The sequence below is a fragment of the Bufo bufo genome, chromosome 4 (assembly GCF_905171765.1).
Source record: "Bufo bufo chromosome 4, aBufBuf1.1, whole genome shotgun sequence".
Taxonomy (NCBI): domain Eukaryota; kingdom Metazoa; phylum Chordata; class Amphibia; order Anura; family Bufonidae; genus Bufo; species Bufo bufo.
Genome location: NC_053392.1, coordinates 339802752 through 339818163, shown reverse-complemented (window position 1 = coordinate 339818163; position 15412 = coordinate 339802752). Strand labels below are relative to the sequence as shown.

Sequence of the window (15412 nt, the reverse complement as noted above, 5' to 3'; positions counted from 1 at the left end):
AGGTTGCAGGTCACCTCGTCACCCTCACTAAGAGGGTGGAGACCCTCAACGTGACTGTACAACATCTCCAGCTAGAAAACCAGGCACTACGGCAACTTGTCACTCAGGGGCCAGGACACCCCCGTGATGGACCAGAACCCAAGGTCAGCCCACCTGAGATATTCTCGGGTGACCGAAGGCAGTTCAGGGATTTCCTGAACGCGTGCAAACTAATGTTTGAGCTGCAGCCCCGGACTTACCCAACTGACAGAACAAAAGTACTTACCATGATCTCTTACCTCAGGGGGGAGCCCAGAGCATGGGCCAATACTTATTTAGAAAAGGAAGACCCAGTCCTGGATTCCTTCCCTCTGTTCCTTGAAAAAATGGCCCTTCTCTACGAGGACCATAGTAAACAGCTGACCGCTGAGACCGCTATACGCAGCCTTAAACAAGGGAGACGACCTGTAGAGGACTTTATTGCGGAATACACTCGCTGGGCCCGGGAGACTGAATGGAATGACCTCACTCTTAGGAATCAGTTCCGCCTAGGTCTTTCCGAGGCCCTGAAGGACGAATTAGCTCGAGGAGAATTACCACTTACACTTAATGCCTTGATGCAGAAGGCCACCACCATTGACAGACGGCTGAGGGAACGCAGAGCCGAGAGAGTCTCAGGCTTCACACCCAACCCAAGACCGTCCAGCCAGGGTCCTGCTGTGGAGATGATGGAGATTGGGGCGATCCGAGGACCTCTGACCGAGAGAGAGAAAGCCAGGAGACGTAACCTCAACCTCTGTTTATACTGTGCGTCTGCTGACCATACCGTTGACGGATGCCTCGCGATACGTAAGAAGTGCGAAGGTAAGAGCGGCACGTTTTGTACCTTAGGCAGTACAAAAAATAGTACTGGTGGTTACATATACACGTCTCTCACCTTACAGTGGGACCAAAACCGGATTACCGTTGAAGCCATGGTGGACACGGGAGCTTCGGGGAATTTTATCGACATGCATCTGGTTGAGCGAAATAAAATTCCCCACATGAGAAAAAACGTTCCGATATCCGTGAGTTTCATTGACGGTACCACTTCTAGTCCTATCCACAGTCAGACTCAACCCCTCATGGTGACATGTGAAAATAACCACACAGAATTCTTATCCCTTGATATCATACACTCTCCATTGTTTCCCGTGATTCTTGGGTTGCCATGGTTGCAAATACACCAGCCAACCCTCCTATGGAAACAGGGAAGAGTTCAGTTTACGTCACCTTATTGTATGGAGACCTGCTTTCCTCTCAAATCTCTCATGCACGTGGGAGTGAACCAGGTTCCCAGCCAATACGCAGACTTTGCTGAGGTATTCAGCGCAAAGAAGGCGGAATCTCTTCCGCCCCATAGATCTTACGATTGCCCCATAGACTTGCTGCCGGGTAGTGAGATACCCACGGGTAGAATTTATCCATTGGCACAACCAGAACTTGTTCACCTCAAACAGTACCTAGAAGAGAATTTACGAAAAGGTTTTATTCAGCCTTCAACCTCCCCGGCAGCAGCAGGGATGTTCTTCGTGAGAAACAAAGACTCAAGCCTAAGGCCCATCATAGATTACAGAGCCTTGAACAAAGTAACAATCAAAAATCGGTACCCCTTGCCGCTAATATCCGAACTCATAGAAAGATTACAAACAGCAACAATCTACACCAAGCTGGATTTGAGAGGCGCATACAACTTAATTAGGATCAATACACCCCATCACAATTTATACGGATCACCGTAATCTACAATACCTGAAAACCAATAAAACACTATCAGGCCGCCAAGTACGGTGGAGTTTTTTTTTCGACAGGTTTAACTTCCAAATTACATACCGACCAGGCTCAAAAAATGGGAAGGCCGACGCCTTGTCACGACTGGCTGAAATTCGCACCTCAGACACAGCCCCCACATGGATCATTCCACCGAAGAAACTCGTCCTTGCCACCATAACGTTGGAAACCCAGCTCAAGGATGCTCTAATTAATGACCATGCTAATACCCCCCCTGGTCTTTCGCAGAACCAACAGGGTCTCCTTTACAAGGACAGCCAACTGTATATACCACCCTCCCTCACCAATCAGGTGATCAAACTTTGCCATGATTTACCCCTCGCGGGACATCCCGGCATTGCTAAAACCACAACCCTGATACGCAGGAACTTCTGGTGGCCAAAGATGACCAAACAAATTGAGGAATACGTTTCCACGTGCGAGACCTGTGCCTCATGTAAAACTGACAGGAACCGACCTTATGGTCTCCTAATGAGTCTTCCCATCGCCAACAGACCCTGGGAATGGGTCTCGATGGATTTCATAGTTGAACTTCCCCTTTCCAGAGGAAACAACACCATCATGGTGGTAATGGATTTGCTGACTAAGATGGCACACTTCGTACCCCTCAAGAAGTTACCCTCCTCCAAGGAAACGGCCGTGGTATTCCTGTCTAATATTATTAAGTTACATGGAATTCCTAGCCAGGTCATATCACACAGGGGTTCGCAATTCGTATCCAAATTCTGGAGATCACTTTGTTCCAGACTTCAAATCGACCACAGAATGTCTACCGCCTATCACCCCCAAACTAATGGGCAGACTGAAAGGGTGAATCAGTGTCTGGAACAGTTTCTCAGATGTCACTGCTCATTTCTCCAGGATGACTGGGAGAGCCTACTTTCTCTCGCTGAATTCGCCTATAATAATTCTACGAATTCCTCCACATTACATACTCCATTCTTTGCTAATTACGGATTTCACCCTAGGTCTCTTCCTCAAACCAGCCTTCCCACAAACGTTCCAGCCACAGACGATTATCTGACCACTTTGCAAACTACCCTTAAGACGCTAAAAGACAACCTTCAACGGGCAAAGGAAAGACAGAAGTTTTACTACGACCGTCGTAGGAGAGAAAATCCTCCCTACCAGGTCGGAGACTCGGTTTGGTTATCAACAAGAAACCTTCGGTTGGGGGTACCTTCCAAGAAATTGGGAAGACAATTCCTGGGTCCTTTTCCGATAGATAGGATTATTAACCCCAACACGGTGAGACTCACCCTTCCTCCTCGATTACAGGTACATCCCACATTCCACGTGTCACTACTGAAGCCGTTTAGACCTAGGCCGTTCCCATCAAATGATCCTCGACCCTTGTCGCCGATAGAGGTCCAAGGAGAAGAAGAATTTGAAGTTGAGCAACTCATTGATTCCAGAAGAAGACGGGGGAAGATCCAGTATCTCGTTAGATGGAAGGGGTATGGTCCCCAGGATGACTCTTGGGAAGATGTGCAAAACGTTCATGCTCACAGACTCCAAAGATTGTTCCATAGAAGATTTCCCAACCGACCCTCTCCTAGTGGGGTACCCCGGAGGGGTCCCTTAAGGGGGGGTACTGTAACAGTACAGCCTGGATCGCAGCGGCTCCCTGTGACTCCGCCCACTTACCTCCGGGCCTTAAATAGAAGACAGGTGCTAAGCAGGGTGTTCCACTAATGGAGTGCGCACCCTGTTAGCTCCATTGCATCTGAGGACTCTGTCCACATATCCAGACCTGGATCCCTAACAACATTGTGAAGGACTGCCTACCTTCTTGCCACTGGCTTCCCCACTGCTGGCTTCCTAGCCAGGACCAACTAACCGCAAGTATATGCCTGTTACCTGCTCTGATTAAGGTCCTGGAACTCAGAGTGGGGTGGTTCCTGCTGGTGTGAGGCGATATTCCCAAACCAACACTGAACTCAGGACATGCTATACAAACTCTGAACCTACTGCATATTATATACTAAACTGAGGACATACTATACTAACTCTGAACCTGCTGCATATTATATACTAAACTGAGGACATGCTATACTAACTCTGAACCTGCTGCATATTATATACTAAACTGAGGACATGCTATACTAACTCTGAACCTGCTGCATATTATATACTAAACTGAGGACATGCTATACTAACTCTGAACCTGCTGCATATTATATACTAAACTGAGGACATGCTATACTAACTCTGAACCTGCTGCATATTATATACTAAACTGAAGACATACTATACTAACTCTGAACCTGCTGCATATTATATACTAAACTGAGGACATGCTATACTAACTCTGAACCTACTGCATATTACATACTAAAACTGAGGACATGCTATACTAACTCTGAACCTGCTGCATATTATATACTAAACTGAGGACATGCTATACTAACTCTGAACCTGCTGCATATTATATACTAAACTGAGGACATGCTATACTAACTCTGAACCTGCTGCATATTATATACTAAACTGAGGACATGCTATACTAACTCTGAACCTACTGCATATTATATACTAAAACTGAGGACATGCTATAGTAACTCTGAACCTTCTGCATATTATATGCTAAAACTGAGGACATGCTATATACTAACCCTGAACCTATGGCATACTATAGACTAAACTGAGGGCATACTATATACTAACTCTGAACTGTGCACAAGCTTATACTAACTTGTGACTCCTGTAATACTGGGGGACCTTCCTTTCCAGCAGTAACTAATTAGATGGATAGCGGTAAATGATTTTGTTACCCCAAACTCTCCGCCCAAGACTGAGAGAGACGCCTGGGGTACATACTGAGAAACCGCGAATCCCACAGCCAAAAACAAGGGCGGTGGGATAATAGTGGATGTCCATTGCTTCCGCAGTTGAGATCCTAATTGATCAACTAGGTGCGTTACATCTGGCCGCTACCTGGCAAATATGTCAAGAATCAGCATGGCAATACATGGCATATTATGCCTACCTATAACAATACCATAATACATGCATACCTTTAATAAAAAAGAGACACCGACTAAAGAGTGGAGGTAAAACGGCCAAGGCCTGATTTATTAAAATTAACCAATACAACTTTAACTGAAAAACCTTTTAAGAGTCTAGTCATAAACTCAGACTCCAATACCATAAATATATCAGAGTCCATCCCATCACGGGATGACTATCCTTACCTCACCCTTCCTCAGGCCATGGCCAAACCACCTTCAAAAAAGGGGGCGGGCGGGAGGGGCACAAAGAATCCGGCTCCACAGGCAGGTGCAGATCAAAGGCCAGCCCAGCCTGCGGAGCTCGGACACTTATAGCCCCAAAACCTCCCACCACCACCAATCAATAACTGTCTCCAGGGCTCCGCTAACCTTCCCCCAGACCCTGGGACACCGTAGGCTACATGCCCAGCCAATTGAGGCAAAAATTACCGGGCAGAATTACACTTCTGCCCAGAGATCCCACAAGAGCGGGAAACCATTTCCCTCCAAAACTGGGCTCCTAAATATAACCTCCTTGTCACCGGGCAGAATACCTCAGCCCCAGGGACAAGACAGCCATCAGGCAATGCCAGTATGGCCATGCGTCCCCCTCCATAATGTACGGGGTCCTTCCATTCTCTGCTGGAACAGCCAGCCACAGATGTGAGAGCAGCCTAAGGCATCTTTATTTTTTGGTTATTTCCATATGACTGTTGCAGAGGAGAAAAATGAATAATTGTTACAAAGAGGTTAAGGGTGAAGCAACACATTGGAGTTCTTGTTTGTGGTTTTGCAGTGGTTTTAAGAAAAATGCAGCAAAACAACTGTGTGGCCTTGTACACACCCAACTAGGAGGATTGGAGTCACAGTCAATTGCTAATGTAGACTCTAACTGGTTAGACAGAGGGAGGACGCTCCCTATCTTCCCTCCAAATGCAGTTGTGCGGAGCTGATGGGTTGTTGTGGCAGCTCAGCACTTGACAGTAGCCCCCAGGTCTGCCATCTTAGTATCTGGCCCTATCAAGCCTAATTGGCTCCCTATCAGTTTTACACTGACAGGTCTAATACACTGCAATAGAGAACTATTATACCAGCAACCAAGAGATTGGATATTTAAATCCTTTGGTGGAAAAAAAAAAGGGAAACAAAAGTATAAGAACAAAAAAGACAATTCACATATCCAGTACTGTATTACTGGAAAAAAAAGAAAAATTTAAAAAAATCCTACTTTATAAATGCTTAGTATTTCCTTTTCCGAAATGAGCCGAATTATAAATTATCATGTTATTTTTCCTGCATGGTGTACTCAGTTTTCAGTCACCTAACCTCCAAAACAATAATAAAAAATTATCAAGTTGTATGGACCGTAAGGTGGTAAAACGTTAACTTATTCTGCAAAAGAACAAGCACTTAGAGAAAACTTTTAAAAAAAAAGCTATGGTTTTCAGATTACAGCGACACAAAGACATACAGTATGATTTTAAAAAAATATTGTGCAATAGTAGAAAACATGAAAAGAAGATACAAAATTGGCATTGCCATAATTGTACTGACCCACAAGTTAACATGTCATTTATACTGCACAGTGAACACTGTCAAAACAAACCCACCCACTGAAAAAATAAAATGTGCAAGTATCAATGTTATATAGATACTTCTACACGTACATAGAGAAGTAAGGGCCCAATAGCAAGGATCTAACCAGGCCCCCCACACAGGACAGAAGGGTTTCTGCCTAAACCCTTTTCAATGACCCTTGGGCCATTTTTCCACTGCTTCATTTTCTAAAAGTTGTTCCTTTAGAGGGTAGAGTCCTGACCAAGTTTTCACCTCCAGTAGAAGAGGAGATGATCCCAACTAAGACTGGGCCCCCTCTTGCCCTTGGCCCCATAGCAGTCGCATGGTCTGCCGCTATGATAGTTACGCCCCTGCTTCTACATTCATATCGTAGAGTGCCATTAATTATATAATTGTACATTAGGGCTATGCAGGTTTTCTGTTTCCATGGAAACCCATCTCTCCATAAGTGCTGTATTCACAGTAGGATTGTAAAACAAGTTTCTCTTTTGCTTGTCTGTGTATTCTATGACTTTAACATTGAAGCTGTCATAATAATAATTTTAGTGGCCCACAGAACAGTTCTGCCATGCCTTTGAACGCATCTCCATACAATCTGCCTAGGCATGATGGGTATACATATGGTCAACAGCCTCAGATTCTGAATACCCATGCCCGTTTAATTCCTCAAGAGGAGCCTGGTACAGGACTGAAGATGAGTAACTTGCCATCAGAGCAGAGTAAGTGTATCCTACCTATTTAACAAGTCAGTCGTGCAGTTTTTACACAATTTTACACTAAACAAATACAAAAGAACATATAACCCAGAAAATGTGAAATAGTGGAGCACCCTTCTTATCAAGGTGCAATAGCCTCCTCAGTTTTTCCATTGATTCTTCTCATCTGCTCTCTCCTACTTCTCGGAATATGTGGAACTACTGATGTTACATGAGATCTTCTGCAAACGTGGACATATTTGGACCACTTTAGAGTACTTATACAGCTAACGCATGCACTATATAATATGGTTGGGGTGGATTTGGTATTTCTGGGTCCTCAAGCAAAGCTATGTCTATATGGGCCTGTGTCGTGCCGCTAATTTCCGACCAGTTGCAAGGCTAAGCTCTGCTCCTATCATACTGCCAAGCTCTGGCCTTGTTGCACCACTAAACACCACCCATCAGCCCGCTAGACCCCTTGATCAGCTTAACTGTGCAGCCTGGCCACTTCTGCTACTGCTCTACAGCCCTCTCCCCTCTGCCCCTGTGCAGTAACCAGGTGGTATGTCCGCCCCTATAGTATGTGTTTTTTTGGGGGGTTTTTCAGCCAACGCTTATGGCCAGTAGGGTCCCTAGGGTCTCTGGAGCCCCAAGCACTTGCCTGGTGTGCATTGTAGTTAAGTCCACCACTAAATATGGCGATTCTTGTCTTCTATGAAACACCAACCTAATCAAGATCATGCATAGCATTTATCAGCCGGTTATGTTTTAGTCCACTGATTTAAGAAGAGAGGATGTTTGGTAAAATAAGTAAATTTGAATGCTATTTTTGGGGATCTTCTGACATCTTAGCTAACGAGTTGTGAATAACAATACTCATCGTCTAATGCAGACCACACCTGTAGAATTTACAGCTCAGGGTAAATTGTCTAGAACAATGCTGAACACATAGTCAATTCAATATATTTATGTCCGTTGCTGTGTCTTGCAGGAAGAGTCTTCATAACCTATTCCTTAGATGCTGCAAACGCAGTTATACAACTGGCAAATCTTTTGTGCTCCAATGGATTCAAGACAACAGTAAGTACTGTTACATTTAGTCCTTAGGTCCAAAACATCAGAAGTATTTTGTCCAGTGATATGATACATTGGTTTGTCGTTAGTTGTGATATATGGGGGTATCAAGGAGGGCAAGCCTTCTTTCACATGTCTGCGAATCACGGACGTGTGCTGTTGGTGTTCTCCACTGAAAGCATGCGTATCCATTGACTTTATTGTGCATATCAAAACATATCAGTGGTTTTTCATGGACTGCAAGTTCATGGTGACACCACAGAAGCATGCCCTATTTTTACCCATGATTATGGATCCATCACGCATATTATAGTCTATGGATCTGTAAAAACAACAGACACAACACAGATGATCTGTGGTTTTCATGGATCGTTGGTAGAATATGCTCTGAAAATTAATTTTCAACCTAGCAGTATCCTTGGAAAACGGATAACACACGGACAGCCAAAAAAACTGACACATGGACCAAACACAGATCCTTCATAGACAACTTCAGGGATGAACCACATGTGAATGAGGCCTTAAAGAGGAAAAATGATAAAGACATTTTCCGCCCTTGCTATATTCATAAAGCATTATCTGCTTTCTTCAATGCAGATATATTATTTGAGGGGGCTGTCTACTTAAACCTCATCCATATGCCTCATAAATATAAAAGAGGAGAGTCCCTTTTCAAGCTCCCACCCCCCACTCTTTTAACTAAAAAGCCTACTGCAAATAGCATTTCTCAGTCCCTCCAGTGGACCAGTCTTTATTTTCAGTTTTCTGCAGTAGTTTAGAACTTGCATTCACGTCTCACAGTGATAACAGGTTATCAGTTTATAGTCAGGTAACCTATAATATGTCTGCGTTTTCTAAAGCTTGTGACCCACAGACATTACATTGCTCTACAGATATTCCCGAAAGGTACATTTATTTTATTCATAGGACTTCCATACTCCACAGTACTGTACAGAGATTGTCATCAGTCATATCTGGAACCCACTAAGCCTAACAATCTACATTACAAATTAAAGGAGTTCTTCAGGAATTTTACAATATATTAATGACCTATACTGATCAGTGGGTATGCTGGAAGTCAGTCCCTTGCAGATGTGATATTGATTACCTATCCTAAAGATAGGCCATCATTATAAAAATCCTGGAGAACCCCTTTAACCTATCTGTATATTTTTGTGAGTGTGGGAGGAAAGTGGAGTAACATACAAACTCCATGCAGATGTTGCCCTTGGTTGGTTTCAAACCCAGGACCCCAGCACAGTAAGGCAGCAGTTCTAACCACTGAGTTACCATAAATTTGGGTCATATAGAAAATAATATTAATTAGAGAATCAGAAAGTCCGCCGATTTCCACTCTTTTGCCTCACATGGTACATCATTTAGACCAAGTCTACAAGATAATACAAACTGACTACTTGATTCAAGAAGGGTTATCCAACCATGTGGCATGGTCACCTGCTGCCACTTGGGCAGCAGAAAACCTGCCTCTTTTGAGACAGGCAAAAGGTGCTCTGTCCCCAACCACAGAACCCATAACCACTGCCCCCTGTTCTGGTTTCTAACCCTGTATGCTAATCCATACCATATCTACTCAGGAAACGGGCAGAGGTGAGGGCAGGCAGAGTTTGTGTTTATCTGTAAAACAATCCGAGGTCAGGGCAGGCAGCAGAGGATCAATATGATAAACAGGCAGAAATAAGTGCAGGCAGCAGAGAATCAGAATCAGTAACAGGGCGGAATTTGGTACACAGGAAGACAAATGGAAAAGCACACCTTCTCTGGTAAACTATCAAGCTAGGAACCTAAAGCTCAGGCACACTCCCCTTGGGGAAGTGCCTTAAATACCCCAAGGTGACAAGCCATTGGCTGGATGAGATTGGGGCAATTGAGCACTGGCCTTGTAAGAATCAGGAGATGGGCAGCAGGAAGAGGCCTTGTAGCCTGGCATTGGCTGCAGCCTCTAGCATGAGACACTGGACTACAGCGGCCGTTACCACTACTGGAAGACAGAGGAGAGCTAGTGGGGACTTGATTGTTGTATCTGAACAGTGGGGGTCCGACACCTGGGACTCCCGCTGATCAGCTGCTTGAGAAGACACTGGCGCCTCTGATTGCCAAGACCTTCCCTCAGCTTACCAAGCACAGCGCCATACATTGTATAGCGGCCATGCTTGGTATTGCAGCTCAGCCCCATTCACTTCTATGGGACTGAGTTGTGCCTAGGCCATGTGACCGATAAAGTGTTGTCACTCGGCCTAGGAAAAGCTCCAAGAAAGCCATGGTGCTACTGCAAGCATTGCTGCCTTCTCAAACAGCTGATGGGAGGGGTGTCGGACCTCCACCTATACGATACTGATGACCTATCCAGACAATCAGTCATCAGTATTAAAATCTCAGAAAACCCCTAACAGGAAATGAAAGCGGGCAAAAAACAAGGACCATTGAGCACGACGGGGATTGAGTCGTTGTGCAGATTGGAGATAGGTTAAATTCTTGTGGTCTCCGTAAATGACAACTAGGTGAATGGTACTCAAATAAATAAGGCCACTTCTCTAAGGCTAGTTTTATGGCTAATAACTTTGGAGTACAAGCCGAAAGTAACAATCTGTGCTCCCACAGAGGATTGCCTAGAGACATCTGGATCGTAAAGAGCAGGTGTTGAGGAGAAGAACCACTTAAGGGCCTGAAAGGAGGATTTGGCATTCACCCCCTTATGAGCAGAGATAAGTTTGGTAAAGTGGAGAAATGAGGGATGAATTCCCTTTAATACTTTGCAAAACCCAAGAAGCGTTAAATGGTCCATAGGCCAGTTGGTCGTGGCCAGTTCAATACCATGGACAATTTCTCAGGATCCATTTATATGCCTTGGTCAGAAATTTTATACCCCAGGAAGGGAGGTTTTTTCAAAAATGCATTTCTTGAACTTTGCATAGCAAAATGCAAGTCTGTTCTCCCGTAATCACTGAAGTACTGTGCGGTCCTGTTTGCAATGATAAATCAGATGAAAAAATTAGGATGCTTTCCAGTTATACTACACAAAAGAGTAGAGGAGGTCTCAGAATATATCATTCACAAATTCTTGGAACACTACTGGAGCATTGCTTAGCCCAAAAGGCACAACTAAATATTCATAGTGACCATTGCAGGTATTAAATGCAGCTTGCTATTCAACATGGTTTTGGATCAAATGATATGCTCTACGTAAATCTAGTTTGGTAAAGATCTTGGAACCAATAGCGACGTCATCTAAGCAGTTACAGAGGGAGCGGACTCCCTGTCTCTTATTGGCACGCAACAAGTGAAATCGTGGGGTGCTGGTCTCTGTGCACGGTAGCCTGGGAGCAAATGAAGGCCCCAGGCATGTCTCCAGTATTTCCCATCGGCTGGAATCTTCCCAGGAGGCTGCAGTTATGCTATAAGCCATTTGATTTTTTTTCCTTTCATTTATGTGTCTATGTTGTCATAATTATTTTTTTGTCTTTTAGATTGATATTTTTGAGGGATCAATTCGTGGCATGGACATCATCAGGTGGATGGAGAGATATCTCAGTGATGTAAGTACATAGGGGGTCATTTACTAAGCTGAAATATGCCTTAATTAGCCGTATTTCATGTGCAGATGGAGTCACAAAGGTTAGTTGCGCCGCTATCTGTGACTTCGCCCTGCTCACGCCAGGTCTAAAGATGTAGGCGTGGCATGGGCTGGGAAGGGGGCAGGCCGGCATGACCATCTCAGTTACCATTTTCTACACCGGTTTTAGACGTAGAAAATGGTCTAAATTTAAGACAGCTCGGAAGCTGGCTAACATTTAGAACTGGCTCTGGATGCGCCGGAGTTATGGAGAGGCCTGCGCCTCTTTATAACTTAAGTGGATCCTCCGCAAGCTATAAGGCTTTATTTAGACCGGTGCCGGTCTTAATAAATGTGCCCTATAGCCTCTTAACCGATAAAGCTGCATGCATAGCTGGATTTACTTAGGATCTGTAGGCATACAAATGTAAGTACAGTACCAAAGCCAGCCCCATTAATAAATTATATGTTTTATGGCTGAGATTGGGGAGACTATGCATACAATTGTTTTTTGCATTGAATTATTTCATGTTTAATAGCTGTAATGCATATAGATTACTTTATAGAGATCGGTTTTTACTTTGATATTAAATAATTTACTGTTGGTTAATTTAAAAAAAGGCTGATTATAAAATAATACATAACAAGTCACAAGGGAGGTGAATATGTTTTATATGCACTGTGTGCCATTATTATATGGAGAATTGTAGCACCTGGACAGATCACAGTTTTTTAAGCTATCTTAAAGAATCATTCCATTCTCAGATTGAGGTTTTGTATGTGTACACTAAAATGGAGTTCAATGTAATATACACATTTTTGTCCAATTTTTGTAATTAAATAGACAAGTGTGATCATCATCATAGCGATCAGCCCACAGTACAAAACGGATGTTGAAATGGACTTGATTCATGTTAGTGATGATCATGGACTACATACACGATACATCCACAGAATGGTGAGTAACAACCTCCTTCTTATGGTTGCAAATAAGGTATATGAAAGATTGTCTCATCAGGACAACCAAAGTCCATAGGTTTATGAATGTTATCGAAAGGGATTTTCCAGTATAATACTACATTTTCCCTAGAAATAATAAATAATAGTTGCCTGAAATGGTTTGCCTCATCAAATATATTTACCATGTAAAGATTTGCATAGACACAGGATAACTATCAGCTGAAAAAGAGTCATCCACATGATGGCCATTTGTTCATACTCCAGGGTGGTAAAATAAACTGTATATTGCAGTGTCTGTCAGAATTGTCAGTAGTGGCATTGAGAACAACTGTAGTCTTATTGCCAGTGGAACATCAGGTGGAGGACTTTGATCTACAACTGGCCATAGACCCCCAGGCCCTGCCTCTGGATTTTATGGTCAAGTAATATGACAGGCCAAACTAAGGCCTCATGCACACGACCGTTTTTTTTTTTGCGGTCCGCAAAAACGGGTTCCGTAGTTCCGTGATCAGTGTCCGTTTTTTCTTCCGTGGGTCTTCCTTGATTTTTGGAGGATCCACGAACATGAAGGAAAGTAAAAAAAAAGTCGTTTTGGTGTCCGCCTGGCCGTCCCCCATTGACTTTCAATGTAAAGTCAGGAGTCCCTATTAATATACCATCGGATCGGAGTTTTCTCCAATCCGATGGTATATTTTAACTTGAAGCGTCCCCATCACCATGGGAACGCCTCTATGTTAAAATATACCATCGGATTTGAGTTAGATCGTGAAACTCAGATCCGACAGTATATTCTAACACAGAGGCGTTCCCATAGTGATGGGGACGCTTCAAGTTAGAATATACTAAGAACTGTGGACATAACTGCCCCCTGCTGCCTGGCAGCACCCGATCTCTTACAGGGGGCTGTGATCCGCACAATTAACCCCTCAGGTGCCGCACCGAGAGTTCCGATCGGAGTCCCAGTTTAATCGCTGGGGCTCCGATCGGTTACCATGGCAGCCAAGACGCTACTGCAGTCCTGGCTGCCATGGTTACTTAGCAATTTTAGAAGCATTATACTTACCTGCGCTGTCTGTGTCCGGCCAGGCGCTCCTCCTACTGGTAAGTGAAAGGTCTGTGCGGCGCATTGCTTATAGCACAGGTCTGTCACTTACCAGTAGGAGGAGCGCCCAGCCGGTCACAGACATCGCAGGTAAGTATAATACTTCTAAAATTGCTAAGTAACCATGGCAGCCAGGACTGCAGTAGCGTCTTGGCTGCCATGGTAACCGATCGGAGCCCCAGCGATTAAACTGGGACTCCGATCGGAACTCTCCGCTGCCACCAATGATGGGGGGGGGGTGTTTTTAATTGGGGGGGGAGAGAGGGGAGGCCGCACTGGCCACCAATGAATATAATACTGGGGAGGGGGGGGGCCGCACTGGCCACCAATGAATTTAAAACTGGGGAGGGAGGGGGGTCTGCCAGGCAGCAGGGGGCAGTTATGTCCACAGTTCTTAGTATATTCTAACTTGAAGCGTCCCCATCACTATGGGAACGCCTCTGTGTTAGAATATATTGTCAGATCTGAGTTTTCACAATATGCGGATCCGTCTGTGCGAAAGTAGCCTACGGACACTGATCAGGACACGGATGACAATCTTGTGTGCCTTCGTGTTTTTTCACGGACCCATTGACTTGACAGGTCATATTTTTTTGACGGACAGCAAACACGGATCGCAGACGCGGATGATAAACGGTGCATTTACCGAGTTTTCAACGGACACATTGAAAGTCAATGGGTCCGCAGAAAATCACGGAAAAGGGAACAACGGACACGGATGCACACAACGGTCGTGTGCATGAGGCCTAAGAAAAAGTCACCGCGATAAACTGACTCACAGACTGTCACACAGACAATCCTGTCAGGAGTCTTGACATCATGTATTGCTACCTATCAAAAATGATCCTCTTGACCTTAAAGGGGTTTTGCAGTGGATAAATATTGAAGACCTATCCTTAGGACAGGTCACCAATATGAGATATATTAGTCTGGCACCCGGCAACCCCGCCGATCAGTTGTTTGAAGAGGAGGTGGCGCTCATGTGAGAGCTGCTTCCTCAGTTGTAAAGGCGGCACAGTATAATTACAACCTATTCACTTGAATGGGACGAGCAGTTGTAATTACACTGCATCACCTCTACAACTGAGACGATGCACAGGCAATTATGAAGACGAAGCAGCTCTCACATGTGCGCCACCTCCTCTTCAAACAGCTGAACGGCGTGTCGGGTGTCAGACCAACGCTGATTTGATATTTAGGACCCGTCCAGAGGATAGGTCATCAATATTTACTTGCTAAAAAAAAAACTTTAGATAACCAGGTGATAGGATTATCTTCTTTTTTTTTTTTTTAAATGCTGTAGCTAGATGTTACTTCAAATTCTATAGTAAAATATTATAAAGTGTACATACACATTTATGTTTTTGCAATTTTTGTAGCACTTTAGCGGTCAGTGGTAATTTTTAGCATGCTCTAGATGTGGCATTTATTCCCTAGGCATCTCTATGGTAATTTAAATACACCAGAAAAACGCATGTACAAAATGCCAAAAAATAAAAACACCACAAAACATTTGTTAAAAAAAATGACAAACACTTGAAACACATTCAGGGAGATTTTGATCTCCCTGAACTGGAGTAAGAGGCAGATCAAGCAAGATAATGGCTGCTCCATTATTTCTCTATGGTAC

The 15412-nt window shown here is 44.1% G+C and overlaps 1 protein-coding gene across 2 annotated transcripts in view; it reads left to right on the top strand.

Moving 5' to 3' along the window:
- TRAF3IP2 (TRAF3 interacting protein 2) overlaps positions 1-15412 on the top strand; it is a 38364-nt gene that overhangs the window by 15261 nt on the left and 7691 nt on the right. Inside the window, exons 4-7 of one of the 2 annotated variants that reach the window (XM_040428886.1) lie at positions 6981-7096; positions 8067-8155; positions 11635-11703; positions 12565-12678. In XM_040428886.1, coding sequence (XP_040284820.1) covers positions 6981-7096; positions 8067-8155; positions 11635-11703; positions 12565-12678 — 388 coding nt within the window. Of the gene's footprint in view, positions 1-6923; positions 7097-8066; positions 8156-11634; positions 11704-12564; positions 12679-15412 lie in introns of both variants that reach the window. The other variant, XM_040428885.1, reaches the window with a different exon arrangement.